At 38.9% G+C, this 23,730-nt stretch overlaps 1 protein-coding gene across 1 annotated transcript in view; it reads left to right on the forward strand.

Annotated features, from left to right (window-relative positions):
• EMP2 (epithelial membrane protein 2) overlaps positions 1–23,730 on the forward strand; it is an 86,394-nt gene that overhangs the window by 43,527 nt on the left and 19,137 nt on the right. Inside the window, exons 2-3 of the mRNA XM_053694900.1 lie at positions 15,761–15,876; positions 23,168–23,267. Of these exons, the coding sequence (XP_053550875.1) occupies positions 15,799–15,876; positions 23,168–23,267 (178 nt within the window). The 5' untranslated portion in view covers positions 15,761–15,798. The remainder of the gene's footprint in view (positions 1–15,760; positions 15,877–23,167; positions 23,268–23,730) is intronic.

Consider the following 23,730-nt stretch of genomic DNA (forward strand, 5'->3'; position numbering starts at 1 on the left):
CGGTGCTTCATGGATGGGATCCCGGTGTGGAGGGCTTGCCTAGCTTCATAGGGTCACCCCCCTGACCTGATACCATCATTGAAATCTTGCGATCATGTGCACGATAGCGGGATTTAAATTTGTCTACATCGGAATGTTCCGATGTAGACAAGTTAACCCTGTCATTAAAGGGTTAAAAAAAATAAGCAGAACTATAGATTGTTCCAACCCCCCCCCCCCCCCCCCCAGATGGGCTGTATAAATAATGTATCATTTACAAAACATTTATGCAAAGAAAAACTTAGTGTACAATGGCCCTTTAACTAAATATAGAGAGCGCACTCCTGTGCTGGGTAAAGCGTCTGGCTGCTTTACTCACTGCAGGAGCACACTACATTTAGTGCAGATATGTAATTCCTTTGTTTACTGTCCCTTTAACAAGATAGTGTTGTGTGTTTTGGTGTGATGGTATTTTTATTTCAGTGTGTTACAGTTAGCTGTGTGTACTGTGTTATCATTAGTGAGTGTGTTACAGTTAGCTGTGTGTACTGTGTTATCACTAGTGAGTGTGTTACCGTTAGCTGTGTGTACTGTGTTATCACTAGTGAGTGTGTTACCGTTAGCTGTGTGTACTGTGTTATCACTAGTGAGTGTGTTACCGTTAGCTGTGTGTACTGTGTTATCACTAGTGAGTGTGTTACAGTTAGCTGTGTGTATTGTGTTATCACTAGTGAGTGTGTTACCGTTAGCTGTGTGTACTGTGTTATCACTAGTGAGTGTGTTACCGTTAGCTGTGTGTATTGTGTTATCACTAGTGAGTGTGCTACAGTTAGCTGTGTGTATTGTGTTATCACTAGTGAGTGTGCTACAGTTAGCTGTGTATACTGTGTTATCACTAGTGAGTGTGTTACAGTTAGCTGTGTGTACTGTGTTATCACTAGTGAGTGTGTTACAGTTAGCTGTGTGTACTGTGTTATCACTAGTGAGTGTGTTACAGTTAGCTGTGTGTACTGTTATCACTAGTGAGTGTGCTACAGTTAGCTGTGTGTACTGTGTTATCACTAGTGAGTGTGTTACAGTTAGCTGTGTGTACTGTGGTATCAGTAGTGAGTGTGTTACAGTTAGCTGTGTGTAATGTGTTATCACTAGTGAGTGTGTTACAGTTAGCTGTGTGTACTGTGTTATCACTAGTGAGTGTGTTACAGTTAGCTGTGTGTACTGTGTTTTCACTAGTGAGTGTGTTACAGTTAGCTGTGTGTACTGTGTTATCACTAGTGAGTGTGTTACAGTTAGCTGTGTGTACTGTGTTATCACTAGTGAGTGTGTTACCGTTAGCTGTGTGCTACAGTTAGCTGTGTGTACTGTGTTATCACTAGTGAGTGTGCTACAGTTAGCTGTGTGTACTGTGTTATCACTAGTGAGTGTGTTACAGTTAGCTGTGTGTACTGTGTTATCACTAGTGAGTGTGTTACAGTTAGCTGTGTGTACTGTGTTATCACTAGTGAGTGTGCTACAGTTAGCTGTGTGTACTGTGTTATCACTAGTGAGTGTGCTACAGTTAGCTGTGTGTACTGTGTTATCACTAGTGAGTGTGTTACAGTTAGCTGTGTGTACTGTGTTATCACTAGTGAGTGTGTTACAGTTAGCTGTGTGTACTGTGTTATCACTAGTGAGTGTGTTACAGTTATCTGTGTGTACTGTGTTATCACTAGTGAGTGTGTTACAGTTAGCTGTGTGTACTGTGTTATCACTAGTGAGTGTGTTACAGTTAGCTGTGTGTACTGTGTTATCACTAGTGAGTGTGTTACAGTTAGCTGTGTGTACTGTGTTATCACTAGTGAGTGTGTTACAGTTAGCTGTGTGTACTGTGTTATCACTAGTGAGTGTGTTACAGTTAGCTGTGTGTACTGTGTTATCACTAGTGAGTGTGTTACAGTTAGCTGTGTGTACTGTGTTATCACTAGTGAGTGTGTTACAGTTAGCTGTGTGTACTGTGGTAGCAGATAGAATCAGTCAGCCTGGTGATGTGCACAGACGGTGCTGAAGTGAAGTCAGACTAATTCATGTGGTGAACATTACCCCCCCCCCCTCCCGGCACCTAATGGGATAGCTGTGTGTGGTCTTCCTTTTTGTAGAGGAGTTTGTAATTAACAATAAGTTTGGTTAATTTCATACAAGTGTAGACGGTATCTGATTAAAGTCACATTAAAGACTATCCTGCTTTATTGTATCAACAAGGGGGGATTTTAAAATGTATTACTGTTAAAGGGACAGTAAACCTTTAAGTATATACTGTGTGTGGAAGAATACTTTTTAAATAATTAAATAATACTTTCTGCATGAACAAAACCTCAGAAAATTGGTTAAAAATTGTTATTGTAATTTGAAAGCTAACGTGCAACATACACTACTGGGAGCTAGCTGGGCATAGCTGATGAGCCAATGGCAAGAGCCATATCTGCATAGCCACCAATCATCAACTAGTTACCTTACCAATAGTGCTCCTGAGCCTACATAGGTATGCTTTTCAATAAAGGATACAAAAAGAAGGAAGTACATTTGATAAGAGAAATCAATTAAAAAGTCTAATAAAATTGTGCCCTGTATGATTCATGTCCTTTCAGGACTGATTGCTCATTGGCTGATAAGCAGAACCCTGTCTGTTCTATTGGAGTCGACTCACACCTCACAAATAGTGTTGTTGTTTTTTTTTTACATTTTAATGTTCTAATCATGAAAATCTGTTTTTTTAATGCTTGTGCCCTAACAGTGAGAGCCATAGACATTGCCCTTATCAGCCAGTCAATAGCATCTTTGCACAAATATGTATTTTCGCTTAGTTTTAATATAAATTTAAAGTATCTTTAACTAAAGAATTTACCATGGAAAACTATTTTCATTTAAATGTTTCTTTTGTCCTGTCCCTGATATAATCTTTACATTTTCTTTATAATTTTTGTAACTATAGTAACTCAAGTCTTACCCTCACTTAACCCTGTGTTGCCAACCTAAATTGTTTTGTAATTTTAATGGGTGCTGACGTTTCAAAAGAATACTTTAGCTGTTCTTAAAGGGACATTATACCATTTGAGATTGTAATATAAAATGTTTGCAATCTACTTTCATTATTTATACTGTTCCCTTTTACTGTAATTTATCTTTGAAAATATATTGGTTTTCTTCATTCCACAGAGTTTCAAAAAATTAATGCATTCTGCCATGTTGGAACCTAGGTTTTCCCTTTACCTATCTTGTTTGCTGAAGGCAATCAGGGACAGCTAATAAAACGGCTACATTTTCATTTGAATACATCATTGTATCTAGCATTGTTTTACTGTTTTGTGTCCCTTTAAGGATATTTTGGTCCAATGATAAAATACAACAATAATTTGTTTAATAATAAAATGCACAAACAAATAGGAACAGTCTATTATTACCCTAAAATGTCCCTTTAGATATACACTATGCAAATATCTCTCACTCAGGTGTTGGCTGAGCCTGGGAGTCCTTAGCACTTAGCAATACCTGAAACATTCCAACCCCATCATTTTAGTATTAATTAAAGGGACATAAAATGCAAAAAAAAAAAAAGAAATTCATGATGCAGCTAGAGAATACAGTTTTAAGAGGTAGGGAAGAGTGTATGAAGACCGCTGCTTGATAAATACTGACTGCAGGTTCTCTTGTGCAGGAGAAGGATTGATAAATCAAGCCCATAATGCTTTTCAACAAAGATAACAAGAAAACAGAAGTAAATTAGATAATAGAAGTAAATTGGAAAGTTGTTTATGATTATAAGCTTTATCTGAATCATGAAATAAATGTTTGGGTTTTATATCCTTTTAATGTTCCCTATAAAATCATGTTTTACATTTATGCATTGTTACACATATTGAAATGTAACCCAGCAGATTTGTGCAATATCCTCAGTCTTTTCTTCTGTATATGCAATATCAGGCGTGTGATATAATACCTGTATTGTTTAGCGGATAGGATAGATCTCTCATGCCTTTTTCTCCCATTGAAATCTAATTGGATTATCCTTTTGGTAGGTATTCTTTGTTTTTACAGCAAGCAATGAGAAAATGCAATTACAGATGGAAGTATTTATCTTTCTTGCAAGTCCTCACATGCATGATTGTAAAACATTTAAAGATCACATTTTCAAGGGAACTTGCATCTATACAGGATCAGATAAGACTGATTCACGGATTACTGGCGGAGAGCTACTGATAACATAGTGTGGCTGCAGATTTCCTGCTCTGTATAAAAATCTATACCCAGCTTTATTTGTGTAATTCGGAGCTGTGTGGCAGAGAGTAGATTGTACGTGTAAGGAGTGTGATAGAGGGTGCAGGTGTTCTGTGAGGTTAATAAATAGTCCGTGCTTTCACATAGTACAAAGAGGACAATATTTCCTCCGCTACAGCAGAAGAAGGGGCGTTCCAGAGAAACGCCCAATAACTACTTCATGTCTTGTACCTGCTTCTGTTAATGCTTTTGTAAACTTGAGGATATCTTGGGAAATGCCAACCTAAGGGTTCAGTCTAGATGCAGGAATGTTTCAGACAACATTTCAAGGAGGGCAAATTTTCATTAACCCCTTGGACACTAGAGAGGTCTGTAATTCCATAATCCTAGTCTGAACCCTAAGGGACAGTAAGCACCCTGTAATTATGAGACATTTCTCTTGTGTTGCTATAGAATTACATAGCCAAGTCTCAAATATCATTAAAACAAATGAACATCTTGTTTGCTGCATCTGGTGCACTACATAGCAGGAAATAGTGCTGCCCTCTAGTGTTCTTGCAAATGGATAACATTCTTCCAAAACTGCTGCCATATAGTGTTCCAGACACGTGCATGCTCCTAAGCTTATGTTCCTGCTTTTCAACAAAAGATACCAAAAGAAACATAGATAATAGAAGTAAATTAGAATGGTGTTTAAAATAGCGGCTCTGTCTGAATCATGAAAGATATTTTTTTTAGGTTTCATATAAATCTGCAGACATCAAGGCTAGCCACGGCAATTATGTTAGATTAAAGTACACAAATATACTGTATACAGCAGGGTTAGCCTTCAGATGTCAGCGGGGCGCACTTCAACCTCAGAGAATTACTAAATCCACAATTACATGAAAAGGGCCAAAATAAATGATGAAAGTATATTGCAAAGTGGTTTCATTGTGCATAACTAAACATTTTATATAAATATCTTCATTACTGTCCCTTTAACCCTTCAGTCTAACACCAGCTTGTAACACTAATCTTAAACGTTAAAGGGACATAATACTCATATGCTAAATCACTTGATATTAAAGGGACATAACACTCATACGCTAAATCACTTGAAACTGATGCAGTATAACTGTAAAAAGCTGACAGGAAAATATCACCTGATAATCTCTATGTTAAAAAGGAAGAGATTTTACCTCACAATTTCCTCAGCTCAGCAGAGTAAGTTCTGTGTAAAAAGTTATACTCGGCTGCTCCCAGCTGCAGGTAAAAATAAAATAAAAAAAAATGAAGAAATGAACAGCAGCCAATCGGCATCAGCAGTGCTGGGGTCATGAACTCTTTTACTGTGATCTCATGAGATTTGACTTAACTCTCATGAGATTTCAGAGTAAGCTTCATTTACCTGATTGGTGAAATAATATGAGAGTTCACGAGGCTCATCCTTTCAGCTGTCCCAGGACAGACACACTAAAATACTGCTTAGAAATCCTTTACAATGGGAGGTGGCTACTGAGGAACTTTTGAGTTAAAATATCTTTCTTTTTTACATAGAGATGTTCAGGTGATATTTTCTAGTCAGCTTTTTACAGCTATACTGCATCACTTTCAAGTGTTTAAACATTTGGGTATTATGGCCCTTTAATCTCAAGTTCCTAACCATTATCCCTAATCTCAGGCCTAAATCACGCACTACCCAGTCTGTATCCCAATCCATAATCTTACTTTAGACTCAGATTGTTAGCGACAAAATTCTGTAAATTAAATTGTGGTCGGAGCTCTAATAGACAAGATAATATGGAAACCTAAACTTGGTAATAAGTGCAAATATTTTTATACACGGACCACTAAATACTGTAAAATTAAATAACCGACAAATACACAATAACAAGACAGTACAATAGCACTTGCTTTAATCCAATTTTCTCTTTTTCTGTATCACGTGACAGCCATCAGCCAATCATAAAATGCCTATATGTATATAATATGCAGCTTTGCATATGCTCAGTAGGAGCTGAGGCCTCAGACAGTGTGTGTTTATTACTGTATCATGTGACAGTCATCAGCCAATCTAAAATGCTATATTATATATATATATATATATATATATATATATATATATATATATATATATATATATATATATATATATATATATATATATATATATACTGTGTGTGTGTGTGTATATATATATATATATATATATATATATATATATATATATATATATATATATATAACTGTGCACTTTTGCACATGCTCAGTAGACGTTGGGGCCTCAGAGTGTGCATATAAAAGAAATGTGCACAATTTGATAATAGATGTTCTATATATTGGATTTTTTTTTTTTAATTGCATGAATCATGAAACTTTCATTTTGACTTTAGTGGTCCTTCAAATTCTTTATAGATTGGTTTTGTTGCAATCAAGTAATACAATTTACAGCTGCAGAAGAATGTAACAAGAGTTATTTCAATTGAGAAAAAGAAAAGACACAAACTATCCCATAGTTTGAAAACATCAAACGCAGCTTAAATCCCCTGTACAAGGGAAATTCCAGCCCCACGGCTGTTCTCATGCTGGCTTCATTTAGACATTTTTTTAGCTCATTGTACATAAGACAGTGTCAGGTGAACAACGATTAAGTTGGAAACTTGATACACAATCTTATGAATGACTTAGCTAGAGCTGGGGCGGGGTAACTGATTCAATTTAGAGCGCAGCCAGTGGCCACTTTCCAGAGAAATACTTCAATTCTGCTTATGTACAAACCATTGTGAGATGGAAGATAAAAGGCTTTAAATGGTAATTACTGACATTTTAGAAAAAAAACTAATTGCTTTCTAGTTCTAATCTTGTTATGAACAGAAGCGTTTTGTGTTTTCTTGAATACGTTTTGCTGTTTGGCTACTGGTTTTTTAGGGCAGTGTAGAAAAAGCTGCCAGACAACGCCAGACAACGCGTAATGCGAGTTTATAAAGTACAGCTACTTTTTAATTATCTTTTAAATTAAACTAATTTATGTTTGTAAATATATTTAATATGTGACACAAGTCTGGCAACATTGTAGAATTAGGCTATAAAAAGATAAAGTGAACTTAAAGGGACACTCAAGTCAAAATTAAACTTTTAATGTTTCGGATAGAACAGTCATTTTAAACAACTTTGTAATTTACTTCCATTAACAAAATGTGCACAGACTTTTTAGATTTATAATTTTTTTGAGTCACCAGCTCCTACTAAGCATGTGCAAGAATTCACAGGATATACGTATATGCATTTGTGATTGGCTGATCGCTGTCACATGATAAAGGGGGAGTGGAAATAGACATAACTGAAAATTTTCAGCAAAAAAAAATCTACTTCTGACTTGAAGATCAGACTAAGCGCTATTGCATTGTCTTTTTATTGTAGGTGTTAATTGTGCAAATATATTCTATTTACTGGTCCTTTAAAGGAACCATCTAGATGGAGCATATCATTTTTAACAATTTCAGTTTGCTTCCATTATTTTATTTGCTTCCTTCCTATGTTAAAAAGCATACCTAGGTAGGTAGGCTCAGGAGCAAAATTGCACTATTGGAAGCTTGCTGCTGATTGGTGGCTGGACACATATGCCTTTTGCATTGGCATTGCTGCTCCTTCAACAAAGGATACCTTGAGACTAAAGCAAATGGAATAATAAAAGTAAATTGGAGAGTTGTTTAAAAAACTGTGCTCTACTTGAATCATGCTAAAAATGGGTTTCATGTTCCTTTAAGAAAACATTACCTTTAATTATCTGCACATTATTTTGATAAGCTACTAATTTGTACCATATACTGCAGACATTCAATATAAATTAGCTTTTTTTTGGTTGAAAAATAGCAAAAATGCTGTTTAAATTTGTATAAAAGTAAAGGCCTGCATGCATTTCGGTGCGCAACCAATCCCCAGAGCTCTGTTGCTTATTGGTTAATGAGGATCTGTTTACAGGGACCCCCCCTAAAAGTATAAAAATGAAAGTGTTCATTAAAAGGAAATTAGTGTATCTATAAAAAGATCTTTCTCCTTAGGGCATTTTACTTTTAAACAAATTTGTTAGGTACAAAGTGAAAGTTGTTTTCCTGTGTTACACCAAATGAAGATGCCGGTTTTTACCCAACCAAGAGCAAGCAAGCAAGCATGCACATGTCTAACTATCCCCAAGCTAATTGTAGGGAGAGTTTTCCTTGCACAAAAAAGAATGGGATATTGAGTTTTGAATTCAAGAATCACATAACTTACTTTCACAAGGGAATTCCAATTGATTGGAATGGAGCTTATTAAGACTACAAGACAATAGCATAAAAGTATCTCTAACTTGCAAACCACTAGTTAAAAAGTGGTGGAGTTAAATCTCCCCAAACTTGTTTGTTTGGATTGATTGACAAGTCCTAATAAATGCAGGCAATAGACGCTGCTGGTCCCTGCCGTTCACCACAAATGCAGATGGACAGGTTCCTGACTGGGAACCTTTTCTCTCTTCCTGACTGCTTACTAAATATTGTAGCACATCTAGAACCATTGATCAGAAAATCCTATTCAGAGATCAGTTTTTTTTCTGCAGGTATTTGTTTTCTATTTGTAAAATCGGGCTGAATTTTGTCCTTGCAGTGGGACATTAGAATTTCCATAGTTTTTCTGGCTTTTTCTTTCTTTGATAATTGGAAGGACTTATGTTTGACTTGATTAATAAAATGGAACTATCATTTATCATCTGTATACAATGGTTAATCAGATCTGAGCTGACAGGTTTGCCGAAACAGGACACAGATTATTAACTTGCTCAGTAATAAACATTTGCATTTCCATGCTAGGAGTTTACACAAAGGCACAGAAAAGGAACATTATATCCTAAGCAAAGGTTATAGCTATAATTGTAATAATGTGAGTCATTTGGTCATACAAATATTTAGTGTTAATATTTTGAGCACACACTTGCCATTAGGTATTGCTGTGCTCTCAAAAACGCAACCTAAGTTTGATAAAGCTTTTGTGTTGATTGTTCTCAGCATATTATTTGGGTTTATTATCCCTGCAAGTAACAGCAGGACTGTTTATTTATTACTATGTTTAACCCCTGGCAATGAGCTAAACACATAGACTACAGTGCATCGCTGGCCACCAATCACCAGCTAGCTCTCAGCAGTGCATTTTCCCCTGATCCTACCTAAGTATGCTTTTCAACATGAAGTGAATAGTTTTTTGTTTTAAATTGTACACTCTGAAACATGATAGGTTCATTTTGTCTTTCCTGTTTCTTTAAATAAAAAAAAAAACAATATTCTGTACAAAGAATCATACTTGTTTGTAATATATTTAGCAACAGTTTGTTGTAGAATTATTTAGAAATGGAACCGTTACATTTTGTATAGGTAAAGTATAATATCCTTATTTCCCATGCAGTAGCACACTTCCTGCGTCCCCTCTTACATAGAACTATATACACTTAGATCCTAATCACAATTTACTTTGAGAGCTCACTATGTATTAAAGCTGTAAAAATATTTGTCTATTGCAGAAAAATATATAAGGCAATTGTACAGCTGCTCTGTTCCATGTTTAAAGGGACATAAAAAACACATTTTTTTCCTTTCATGCTTTAGATAGAAAATGCAATTTTAAACAACTTTCCAATATACTTTTATTAATACATTTTCTTGTTATTTGTTGAAAAACAGGAAGGTAAGCTCAGGAGTGTGCACGTGTCTGTAGTACTGTATAACAGCAGTTTTGCAACAATGTAATACATTAGTAAGAGCACTAGATGGCAGCAGTTTTATAATAATGTTATACATTAGCAAGAGCACTAGATGGCAGCAGTTTTATAATAATGTTATACATTAGCAAGAGCACTAGATGGCAGCAGTTTTTATAACAATGTTATATATTAGCAAGAGCACTAGATGGCAGCAGTTTTATAACAATGTAATACATTAGCAAGAACACTAGATGGCAGCAGTTTTATAATAATGTTATACATTAGCAAGAGCACTAGATGGCAGCAGTTTTATAACAATGTTATACATTAGCATGAGCACTAGATGGCAGCAGTTTTATAACAATGTTATACATTAGCAGGAGCACTAGATGGCAGCAGTTTTATAACAATGTTATACATTAGCAAGAGCACTAGATGGCAGCAGTTTTATAACAATGTAATACATTAGCAAGAGCACTAGATGGCAGCAGTTTTATAAAAATGTTATACATTAGCAGGAGCACTAGATGGCAGCAGTTTTATAATAATGTTATTCATTAGCAAGAGCACTAGATGGCAGCAGTTTTATAAAAATGTTATACATTAGCAGGAGCACTAGATGGCAGCAGTTTTATAACAATGTTATAGATTAGCAAGAGCACTAGATGGCAGCAGTTTTACAATAATAATATACATTAGCAAGAGCACTAGATGGCAGCAGTTTTAAAATAATGTTATACATTAGCAAGAGCACTAGATGGCAGCAGTTTTATAATAATGTTATACATTAGCAAGAGCACTAGATGGCAGCAGCTTTATAACAATGTTATACATTAGCAAGAGCACTAGATGGCAGCAGTTTTATAATAATGTTATACATTAGCAAGAGCACTAGATGGCAGCAGTTTTATAATAATGTTATACATTAGCAAGAGCACTAGATGGCAGCAGTTTTATAACAATGTTATACATTAGCAAGAGCACTAGATTGCAGCAGTTTTATAATAATGTTATACATTAGCAAGAGCACTAGATGGCAGCAGTTTTATAATAATGTTATACATTAGCAAGAGCACTAGATGGCAGCAGTTTTATAATAATGTTATACATTAGCAAGAGCACTAGATGGTAGCACATTTGATAATATAAGTAAATTGGAAACTTTTTTTAAAGTTGTATTCTCTATCTGAATCATGAAAGACAAATGTTGGGTTTCATGTCCCTTTAAAGTAGGGTGACCATATTGCTGCTTTAAAAAGGGACACATATAAAAAATACATATGTCAGGGCTGTGTTAAGACATGTTTTGTATAAGAACCCCGACATGTCATTTTAATATGTGTCCCTTTTTAAAGCAGCAATATGGTCACCCTACTTTAAAGGGATACTAAAGCCACAATTATGTTTTAATGACTCAGCAGCAATTTTAAAATACTTTACAATTTACTTCTATTGTTAGATTTACTTTGATCTATTGGCATCCTTTGTTAAAAAGCATAGGTAGTTAAGCTCCGGAGGAGCAGTGCATTATTGTGAGCTAGCTGCTGATTGGTGTCTCCACACGTCTGTTGCCATTGGCTCACTAGATGTGCTCAGCTAGCTCCCATTAGTGCACTGTTGCTCTAGAACTGACTTCAAATACATTTTAACCCCTTTTCATAGTTTAAACACATAGTTAGAGCATTTTATTTTTGCACTATTGCTTGTATATAACACGTTATTATATAGCATTTAGTAATGTGCCCACAAGTAACCTGGTTATCTGCATTTGATTCACAATGTTTCAGTCTCTGGTTTGCAGAATCTATGAATAATAATGTAACAATGTATGGATTACTAGTCTAGAGCTAGATCTGTATTGCAGTGTTTTCTTACATCTGCTTCAGATTATTTAATAGTTCTGTATGTAGAAAAGCTACAACGTTTTCACAGTAGTAAATATTTGTTTTTTAAATAAACTGAGATCTGAAATGAAATTACTTGGTTGGACAAATGTATAAAGCTCAATACTGACACCTAATGTCAGTGTTTTGATATGTGTGAGAAATAGCACAGGGATGTGCCACTACCTAATCACACGAACCACAACTCCTAGAATTAAAAAAATGCATCCTAACTTTTCTTCAATTATTGCACATGCACACCATACACACACTAACAAACACCATACACACACACACACACACACACACACACTAACAAACACCATACACACACACACACACACACTAACAAACACCATACACACACACACACACACACACACACACACACACACTAACAAACACCATACACATACACACATACTAACAAACACTATACACACAATAACAAACACCACACACACACACACACACATACATACACAAGGATACTAATGCAGCTGTATGAGATGTGTCTGTCAGTCAGTGAGCACTTATACAGTTGCAAGAAAAAGTATGTGAACCCTTTGGAATGATATGGATTTCTGCACAAATTGGTCATAAAATGTGATCTGATCATCATCTAAGTCACAACAATAGACAATCACAGTCTGCTTAAACTAATAACACACAAAGAATGAAATGTTGCCATGTTTTTATTGAACACACCATGTAAACATTCACAGTGCAGGTGGAAAAATTATGTGAACCCTTGGATTTAATAACTGGTTGAACCTCCTTTGGCAGCAACAACTTGAACCAAACGTTTCCTGTAGTTGCAGATCAGACGTGCACAACGGTCAGGAGTAATTCTTGACCATTCCTCTTTACAGAACTGTTTCAGTTAAGCAATATTCTTGGGATGTCTGGTGTGAATCGCTTTCTTGAGGTCATGCCACAGCATCTCAATCAGGTTGAGGTCAGGACTCTGACTGGGCCACTTCAGAAGGCGTATTTTCTTCTGTTTAAGCCATTCTGTTGTTGATTTACTTCTATGCTTTGGGTCATTGTCCTGTTGCAACACCCATCTTCTGTTGAGCTTCAGCTGGTAGACAGATGGCCTTAAGTTCTCCTGCAAAATATCTTGATAAACTTGGGAATTCATTTTTCATTCGATGATAGCAATCCGTCCAGGCCCTGACGCAGCAAAGCAGCCCCAAACCATGATGCCCCCACCACCATACTTCACAGTTGGGATGGGGTTTTGATGTTGGTGTGCTTTACCTCTTTTTTAGCCACACATAGTGTTGTGTGCTTCTTCCAAACAACTCAACTTTGGTTTCATCTGTCCACAGAATATTTTTCCAGTACTGCTGTGGAACATTCAGGCGCTCTTGTGCAAACTGTAAACGTGCAGCAATGTTTTGTTTGGACAGCAGTGGCTTCCTCTGTGGTATTCTCCCATGTGGTATCCTTGTTTAGTGTTTTACGTATTGTAGATTCGCTAACAGGGATGTTAGCATTTGCCAGTGACTTTTATAAGTCTTTAGCTGACACTCTAGGATTCTTCTTCACCTCATTGAGCAGTCTGCGCTGTGCTCTTGCAGTCATCTTTACAGGACGGCCACTTCTAGGGAGAGTAGCAGCAGTGCTGAACTTTCTCCATTTATAGACAATTTGTCTTACCGTGGACTGATGAACAGCAAGGCTTTTGGAGATACTTTTATAACCCTTTCCAGCTTTATGCAAGTCAACATTTCTTAATTGTAGGTCTTCTGAGAGCTCTTTAGTGCGAGGCATCATTCACATCAGGCAATGCTTGTTGTGAAAAGCAAACCCAGAACTGGTGTGTGTTTTTTATAGGGCAGGGCAGCTGTAACCAACACCTCCAATCTCATCTCATTGATCTGACTCCAGTTGGCTGACATCTCACTCCAATTAGCTCTTGGAGATGTCATTAGTCTAGGGGTTCACATACTTTTCCCACCTGCACTGTGAATGTTTACATGGTGTGTTCAATAAAAACATGGCAACATTTCATTCTTTGTGTGTTATTAGTTTAAGCAGACTGTGATTGTCTATTGTTGTGACTTAGATGATGATCAGATCACATTTTATGACCAATTTGTGCAGAAATCCATATCATTCCAAAGGGTTCACATACTTTTTCTTGCAACTGTACAGCTGTATGAGATGTGTCTGTCAGTCAGTGAGCACTAATACAGCTGTATGAGATGTGTCTGTCAGTCAGTGAGCACTTATACAGCTGTATGAGATGTGTCTGTCAGTCAGTGAGCACTAATACAGCTGTATGAGATGTGCCTGTCAGTCAGTGAGCACTAATACAGCTGTATGAGATGTGCCTGTCAGTCAGTGAGCACTAATACAGCTGTATGCGATGTGCCTGCCAGCCAGTGAGCACTAATACAGCTGTATGAGATGTGCCTGTCAGCCAGTGAGCACTAATACTGCTGTATGAGATGTCTGTCAGCCAGTGAGCACTAATACAGCTGTATGAGATGTGTCTGTCAGTCAGTGAGCACTTATACAGCTGTATGAGATGTGTCTGTCAGTCAGTGAGCACTAATACAGCTGTATGAGATGTGTCTGTCAGTCAGTGAGCACTAATACAGCTGTATGAGATGTCTCTGTCAGTCAGTGAGCACTAATACAGCTGTATGAGATGTGTCTGTCAGTCAGTGAGCACTAATACAGCTGTATGAGATGTGCCTGTCAGCCAGTGAGCGCTAATACAGCTGTATGAGATGTGTCTGTCAGTCAGTGAGCACTAATACAGCTGTATGAGATGTGTCTGTCAGTCAGTGAGCGCTAATACAGCTGTATGAGATGTGCCTGTCAGTCAGTGAGCGCTAATACAGCTGTATGAGATGTGCCTGTCAGCCAGTGAGCGCTAATACAGCTGTATGAGATGTGCCTGTCAGTCAGTGAGCACTAATACAGATGTATGAGATGTGCCTGTCAGCCAGTGAGCACTAATACAGCTGTATGAGATGTGCCTGTCAGCCAGTGAGCACTAATACAGCTGTATGAGATGTGCCTGTCAGCCAGTGAGCACTAATACAGCTGTATGAGATGTGTCTGTCAGTCAGTGAGCACTAATACAGCTGTATGAGATGTGTCTGTCACCCAGTGAGCAATAGTACAGCTGTATGAGATGTGTCTGTCAGTCAGTGAGCACTAATACAGCTGTATGAGATGTGCCTGTCAGCCAGTGAGCACTAACACAGCTGTATGAGATGTGCCTGTCAGCCAGTGAGCACTAATACAGCTGTATGAGATGTGTCTGTCAGTCAGTGAGCACTAATACAGCTGTATGAGATGTGTCTGTCAGTCAGTGAGCACTAATACAGCTGTATGAGATGTGTCTGTCATTCAGTGAGCACTAATACAGCTGTATGAGATGTGTCTGTCAGTCAGTGAGCACTAATACAGCTGTATGAGATGTGCCTGTCAGACAGTGAGCACTAATACAGCTGTATGAGATGTGTCTGTCAGCCAGTGAGCACTATACAGCTGTATGAGATGTGCCTGTCAGCCAGTGAGCACTAATACAGCTGTATGAGATGTGTCTGTCACCCAGTGAGCACTAATACAGCTGTATGAGATGTGTCTGTCAGTCAGTGAGCACTAATACAGCTGATTTGTGTACAGGATTTTTTGTGCAAATGTGGAATCTGACTTAGGGGCTGATTTATCATCTGTCTGTCCGACATGATCCGCTCAGCAGATTATGGAGGATTCTGATACCGCTGCTTCATAACTGCTGTTTCTGGTGAGCCTGAAGGCTTGCGCGGAAACGGGGGCATCAAGCTTCATTCAGAGCTTGATAATTCGGCCCCATAATCAGTACTTTAATAAAAAATAAATAAAATGTCAAGCAAAATAATTGCACTAACGTGTGTTACTAATCTAATTATTTTTATCTTTTGTTTTTCAGTTTAATTTTCATCTATAAGGGACCTTTACACTGCAAAGATGCTGGTCGTCCTAGCGTTCATAATCGTGTTTCACATAACCTCCATAGTGTTGCTGTTCATCTCAACTATACACAATGTAAGTTATGATCCGTCCTGTGGAAATGTGCAGCCAGATCTGCTTTCCCTTACTAGACGTTTGTCAATAGAAGCATCTTCCAGGACTCCCAGAATAATTACATAGTGTGGTTACAGATTGTGGTTTTACCCATAACATACAGCTGTAATAATGGGATTATTGAGGTATGACAGTGCCACAATAAAAACACATTTAGTAACAACTGCTGAATAAGCTATGCAAGTAAATGTCATTGAAAAGAGGATTTAATTCCAGCATCAACTCACAAGTCAAACCTTAGCTTGAAATATAATATCAAAATACTGTAACATTCTGACCACAACACAATTTTCCTATAAGAACAATTTTACTTTATAGGATTCTAGAAAAATGTGTGATTTTTTTTTTTCCCAGAGTTTTCCAGCTGTGGGACCCAAAGACTATAGGAGGAAAAATAGTTTAAACAGATGTTTTCTTCCAAGATACAAAATGCAATGTTATTTCTAATCTTAGATATGAATTATACTGTTACTTGTTTTCCCATACGTGTTATATTTTAGTTTTTCTATATAAAAGCAATAACATTTGTAATATAGATCTGATTGAAGAACTAGTTATTGTTATTTTACGGTGATTTTTTTTACATTGTGATGGAAATCACGTCTAAGTATACAATGTTACAGATATCTATCTATCTAATCTATATATCTATTTGTATCTATCATTGTATGTATTATCTATCTATATCCTATCTAATGTATCTATGTAATAAATACACAAGAACGTTTACCAATACTAAACAAGAATAGTAATTATGTTAAATTATTTGTGTTCTTTATACCCTAATACTATAGTGCCTGATGAAATTATGCATCAACAATTTGCTATTTAGGAAATCAGAAAACCCCTTCCAGGCTTTGGGGTATATATTTATCAAAGTGCGATATCATGTCCGCGGCACATCGATAAATGCCGACAGCATACATGCATTTATCATTGCATAAGCAGTTTTTGTGAACTGCTTGTGCAATACCGCCCGCTGCAGATTTGCGGCCGATCGGGTTGATTTCTGTCCGTTGCCTCAGAGCAGGTGGACAAGTTATGGAGCAGCGGTCTTTTGACCACTGCTTCATAACTTCTGTTTTCTTCTTAAATGGAAAGAGTCCACAGCTGCATTCATTACTTTTGGGAAATAAGAACCTGGCCACCAGGAGGAGGCAGACACCCCAGCCAAAGGCTTAAATACTCCTCCCACTCCCCTCATCCCCAGTCATTCTTTGCCTTTCATCCCAGGAGGTTGGCAGAGAAGTGTCAGAATTTAATTTGTCTCTTATGGAGGGTAGTACTCTTCAACATGGGACAGGAGTTTTAAGTAGTCCTGTCAATCTCTCAGTGAGGGCTTGGATGAAAGTTAGAGTCCGGAGATGCAGGAAGAGTCTTTCTGCGAAACCATTCCAACTCATGTTAACAGCTCCTCAAGCAATCGGCGTTGTCGAACTTTGCTCCACTGCCTGCTTTTTTTCTCTCAAGTCCATGGTGGAGGTGATGCTACTATCTGTCACACTTGAAGGGTCATGTTCCTGTTTCACGGCGTAGATTCCGGTAAGATCGTTCCATTTTTTATTTTCATGAATGTACTGCACTACAGCTGTTTTACTGAGAGGCTACCACCTTGCGGGACTAACTTAACATAAGGGTCTCAGTGAGTCTCCTTTTAGTATCTTGGAATCAAGGGTTAATATCTCCTGCAGTGTGTTATTGAACAGGGTTTTTTTTAATCATGTTTGTTATGTGATTCAACCTGCTTATGTATAGTGTTAAATGGGCTCATGGTTTGGAACATAAAGGCCTTTGGAAGTGACGCGACCTTATGGTTGGGCATGCTTTTTTTGGACGATACGGTTTACCTTCTGACCGGGCATGATTACGTTCCGTCCTCCATTTCCACATTCCTGACCGTGTGGCAACGGAGAAATTCTAGTTCGCAGGGGTCTGGTTCATAGGAGGTGGCAAGTGCCCCAGCCATTGTGGGTGTCAGGTGCCGTTTTGTTTTGTCTTATAGTTCATATTGGCATATTCTCTATCCAGTTATGGAGGATTCTGATACTGAGACTGTCTAATTTCAGATTCAGATTCTTTGTCCAGGGAAGAATCCGGATTGGCCTCGTTGACACATGTCAATCAGTTATGTTCAGTGTGCCGTATTAGAGCGCCTTGTTCCTTGGTCTCGGGGACTCAAGGGTCAGCTGAGTCATCCGCCTCTGGGGGTCCTGTCCTCCAAGAGGCGAGTTCCCTACCGCTCCATACTTCTACACATGCGGGTAACCTAGATTATGATTATTCCTCCACGCAGGGCGGCTTGTTCCCCCGGAGGTTGCAGCACGTTTTCGCTTCCACATATTCTCTGCGATTATTCGTCTGCAGAGTCCAGACATTTAAGCGCAATTGTGCTTGTGCCCTATTGTCCCTGGACTACCGCCTTGGGGAGGGCCTATACAGTTCCCTGCGGGTGTAACTGTCCCTGAGTGTTGTTACAGAGTTGCACGCCTTCACGTCTTACTCAGACATGTTTTTCAGTTATTAAATGACCCTATCCTTATCAGATACGGGAATTTTCAGTCTGCTTCGAATGGTGCACCTCATTAGACATCTGGGGATGATGTACTCTCCTAACTGTTCTTCTTGAGATCCTTCCCAGTTTTTTGAAAGATTAGGGCTCCGTTTGGTTGGTCCTGCAGTAGGCCTGTTTTCTTAATGGGCGTTAACCTACGGGTTGCCTTATATTTTCTTTTTATCCGATTAGAATGTCTTTTTTTTATTTTGTTTATTTGTTTCCTTTGGGAAGCTTAAACTGGGATCGATACTCTCTGTTACTTCTGCGGAAGTGTTTTTGGGGACATGTTAGTCCTATGTTTGTCTGTTTTCCCTTCTTCCCCTCTGAGGGAGGATTTATGCAGCTTGACGGTTAGGACCTGAGTTGCAGGCTTGTCCTGTTGGGTTTGGTTCTATCTTGTGGCTGTTCAGACATGTGGCGCCGTTCTGCTTGGCTGGTCCGGTAGAGGCGCTGAGTGCTCATGTTATCATTTGTTTTACATTCAACTAAGCATTCTAGAGGGCCTGTGGGTCCGCGAGGCAGGAAGGATTGTCTCAGTCCTTATAGCCTTCAATTTGGATGACTGGGTCAGTGGAGTTCCACTGCATCTCTTGCGTCTGGTATTGTCAGACCGTAGAGTTTCCTCCCCCACTTGGTGGAGAGTTGGAGGGATTTGCGCCTTCTTACCGCCAAGTGAGTGGTTTGGCCTTTTTTCTTTTGAGGCTCTGGGAGTGTCCTTTTTGGACTTGGTCCTCAGCAGCTAGTAGTTTGAAGGGTAGTTCAGCTGCCTTGCAGCGGATGGTTTGCAGATTGTAGCCAGCTGCAGCTATTTCACATTGACTGTGGTCTCCATGTTAGGTCTCCTTTTAGGGGCCTGGGAGATGTTTGTTCCCTGTTAGGGAGTGACACCGGGACGTGGTCTCCTTAGTTTGCTTGGGGTTCCTCCCGGAGCTGGGGAGGGTTCACGCCCCTTTCTCCCTGTGATCATCCGCTTGTATGGAGGTGATATGAGACCAGCCTTTGCTCGAGTGGATTTGACCTCAAGGTATCCCCTTGTCTTTTTGTCCTGAAGCTGTTGGAGAGTCTAGGGGCTCTAGTGTTGTTGTACGACTTTTATTGCCTTAGCTCCTTTGGAGAGTGGGACTTCAGCAAGGGGTGGTCTCTTCCTTAGGTCGGGACTTGCAAGTTTTGCTCGTTATCCTTGTTGATCTGGATATTGCATTATTATCCCCTGTGGTCTGGGTTATTATTATCAGACAGGGTATTAAGTTTTCAGGTATTGTTTAGTTTAAACAATTGGGGGCTCGGACCTGTTTCTCCCTGGGGCTTCCCGTTGCTGAGTTTCACTCAGCATTTTCCCTTGTGGATCCTGTTGTGGGTTGTTACTGGACTTTTAGGTTCCAGGGCTGGTTTGGGGTCCCCCAGTTCCCGGGAACTTGGGCTATGTCCTTCTACTCAGAAAACCTGGCCAACCAAGACAAGGTCAAGTAATCTGAGTGCCGTTTCTCATTGGTCTTGTTTTGCACCTTAGGCGGTTTCCCTTGGTCAGCTTGCTGTGGTATCCATTGAATTCACTGCTCTGCAGGTGAATGGACTTGCAATGTCACTGCTGCTACTATTGCACATTGGTTGCGTGTTAGCAGGCTAGTTTTTAAGGGAATCCCTTATAACAGGGCTTCTGCGTTGGGGATTAATCTCTCCTTTAGCCTGTGGCTTGTGGAAGGTGCCGCCTTTTAGCCCTTTTCCCCTTTTGGTGAGAGCTTATTCTGCTTTTTATGGACATGTGGTCCTTTTCTTAGGGCTTCTCCTGGATTCAGAAGATGGGAACTGTGAGTTTCCCTAGCAGAGATGGGTATTCTCTCTGGGATCTGGAGTCTTGCTGGCTCTGTGTTGAGACTAAGTTGGACCTTTTTGCTAAATCCTTTGGGTCTACGGTCCTGTCGTCTGTTCTATGGAGTCGGGTTGTTCCCGTGCTCTGTTGGATGGCTGTGGCCATTCTTCTGCTCACCCTTGAGCTGGTTTTGGGGTTCTTCTGTTCCCCTGTTTCAGACCTGCTGTTGCTGGGGATGGCCCAGTTTGGAGTGGGTTTTGAGAGATGTTATCTCCAGGATATAGGTGGGCATAGTAGCTAGCTCCATAGGCTTACAAGCAGAGGGTCTAGGATTGCTCCACCTCAGGTTATGGGTGTCACCTCTCTTGCTTGGGGGTCTTGTGGAGGTTATGTGCTTTCCCCTTTTTTGGAAGACCTGTGGGTAGGTCAGGCAGCTTGGATTGCCTAGAGTGTGCCTCTGTCTGGGGGTTTTCTTTTGCAATCTGTTCTTTTGCTGGCCGCTTTTACTTCTCAGCAAGTATTCTCTGTGTCATCCTGATGATGGCGGCGTGTTCTTGACTCAGGATTTTTAGTCTGGGTCTGTTGCACTTTTTTTGAAGCGGAATACTTCAGTATTCCAAGTTCGGACTATGTGAGGACTCCATCTTCTGTTGTCTTTTGGTGCTTTGCACGACGTTTGAGAGAGAGAGAGAGAGGTTTCTCTGTTCCTATATCTCCAGTTTCTCCTGGTCTAGGCATAGTCTCCCCTTGTCTGTTGGGACTCATTTGGGCCCTTGTGTGCTGGGTTTGCTCTGGGGGGTTTTCCTTTTATGGATTTTGTGACCTTTCGTTTTTTTCCTTTGGTTCTTCCTGGCCCTATCCCTTTGGGAGTTTAGGCTGGTGTTCCCTTCTTTGGTGAGGGACCGACTGTTGGGCGACGGTGTCTCCTGGAGGCCTGTTGGCTCAGTTGAGTCTGATTTTGCAGTCTCTAGCTAGGCTCTGCACTACCTGTGGGTCAGTGTCCTCTGGGCTTTTCCTTTCTAAGTTTTCTCGGCTTCTGACAAAGCTGGGTTTTTTGTGGGTGGTGGTTTCAGGCTTGGTGCCATCAGAATGGGCCACCTATTGTACCCTCCTGTCTTGGCACTCAGTGTCCTCTATAGCTTGGGTATTGTTTTCCCAAAAAGTAATGAATGCAGCTGTGGACTCTTTCCATTTAAGAAGAAAAACATAAATTATGCTTACCTGATATTTTTCTTTTCTTCTGATGGAAAGAGTCCACAGCTCCCCACTCATAATTTTTATGTGGGGCGTCCTTATTTTTATTCTTCTGGCATCTTTCACCCTGATATTTCTTCTACTGTTCCTTGTTCCTCGGCAGAATGACTGGGGGGTGAGAGGAGTGGGAGGAGTATTTGAGCCTTTGGCTGGGGTGTCTTTGCCTCCTCCTGGTGGCCAGGTACTTATTTCCCAAAAGTAATGAATGCAGCTGTGGACTCTTTCCATCAGAAGAAAAGAAAATTATCAGGTAAGCATAATTTATGTTTTCCGGCAAGCCTTCAGGAAAGCTTGATCATTCAGCCGATAATTTTTGTTAAAAAAGGAAAACTTAGTTTAGCCGAGTCTTTAAGCTTCTTTTCTTCAGTGCAGCCAATCAGAAGCTGTATCTAATGAGCAAGAGAACCCCAAACCTGGTCTGTGTAGCTGCTAACTGACTGCAGGCAACATAGCAGTGTAAAAGGATAAAACAGCCTGAGTGAGGGGCAGATTAACAAGGCTCCTGTAAAATAAATGTTTGTTACCAAAACTAATTGGTGCTTATTCTTTTCTTTTGCTCTCTTTTGCAATGGAAATGAGACCATTAAAGTGACATTATACACAAGATTTTTCCTTGCATAAATGTTTTGTAGTTGATCCATTTATATAGCCTATACAGTTTTTTTTTTTTAAATGGATAGTTTTGCTTGTTTTTAAATAACAATGATTTTCAGACTCCTAACCAAGCCCCAAAGTTTTAGGAGAATACCAACTTATACTCCAGCTTGCTTCTTTTTGTGTAAAGGGTCTTTTCATATGCAGAGTAAGAGGGATAGGGGGTGTCTGCTATTTCCCACTTGCAGTGGGTGTTCCAGTAACATTTTAAACAGAGCTAAGACGGGAGCTTCTAAGAACATTTTTAAATGGTTTTATACTGGATTTTTATATCAGTATCTGTGCATCTTATTCTTTATAGTAGTGTCTATTGCATGCAGTTATATGAAAATTGTTGTATACTGTCCCTTTAAGGTTGTCCCTCACTAAGTTAAATTTTACCAGATGTGGAACTAAAATCTGATGTTCCTCTTTCCTATTTTTCTTTCACAGAAATCTGGGACCACCCCAATCCAGCCCAGGAACACTAGACCCCACCCCTGAGCATCCAGTATGTTTTAGTAATCTGCTCGGGCTCACTACCTTAAACCCAATGATGAGTTAAAATATTCTGATGTAGGGAGACTTCATTATTAATATTATCTTAGATCCTTTTTATATAATCAAATTGGTGTAAACAAGGGGTTACCATAAAGCTAAATAACGTCATTGTTTAGCCTCCAAAGAGAATAAACTCTCCTCCCCTTCATGTGTGCTAAACTCATAGTGGATCTAAACCTCCAGTTTTGGAAACATAAATAACAAGAGTGCAGAAGGTGATATTAGGTGACCTCATATTTTACTGCCAATTACACATTTTTTGTATTTGTGTAGAGCAAGAGGCTTGTAAAAAAGGCGCTAGCTTGTAAGTTCAGGGCAGCTGACATTTTGGATGTTTAGTGGTGCGAGAGTAATGACTTGAGACGCATAGCATCCCCAAACCATCTCTGCCTAAACCTTGATTATTAATTATATTTTTTCCTTTTGCATCTGATTTTCAGACCTGGTGGGTAGGCGATAACTTTTATGTTGACATCTGGAAAGTTTGCGAAAATGTGACCCTGACTGAAAAATGTGTGGATATTGGCAGCAGTAATAAATGTAAGTAAATGTTTTTAGCAAACATTTGTCTACTGTTGAGAATCAGGGACTGTATTACATTGGTTATAAGCACAAAAGTGTTTATAAAAAACTTTCTTTCTTGGTTTTAACAAATATTTAATAAAATATTATAGAACTTTAGTCCCAAATGAAAATAAAAGACCCTTCCTTAATTAGAAAAATCCTGATTTAATAGATCAGCTATTTGCAGCACCTGTTAAAACATAAGGTACCAACGTTGTTATTAAATTAATGATAAAATACACTGGTAAACAAGAGTTAAACCAGACAATGAACAGTATATTCATAGGGTTTTGTCTGAACAATGTTTGCTTTTATTGATTAAAAAAATAAAAATAAATTCGGCTCCACTTGTAATCTGGTCTTTAGTAAGGATCTAGCAATTTCCTTGTTTGTTGATTGATACATGTGTCAGCCCACATGTAAGTTTTTTTTTTTTACT

Source organism: Bombina bombina, chromosome 11 (genome assembly GCF_027579735.1).
Source record: "Bombina bombina isolate aBomBom1 chromosome 11, aBomBom1.pri, whole genome shotgun sequence".
Classification (NCBI taxonomy): Eukaryota; Metazoa; Chordata; class Amphibia; order Anura; family Bombinatoridae; genus Bombina; species Bombina bombina.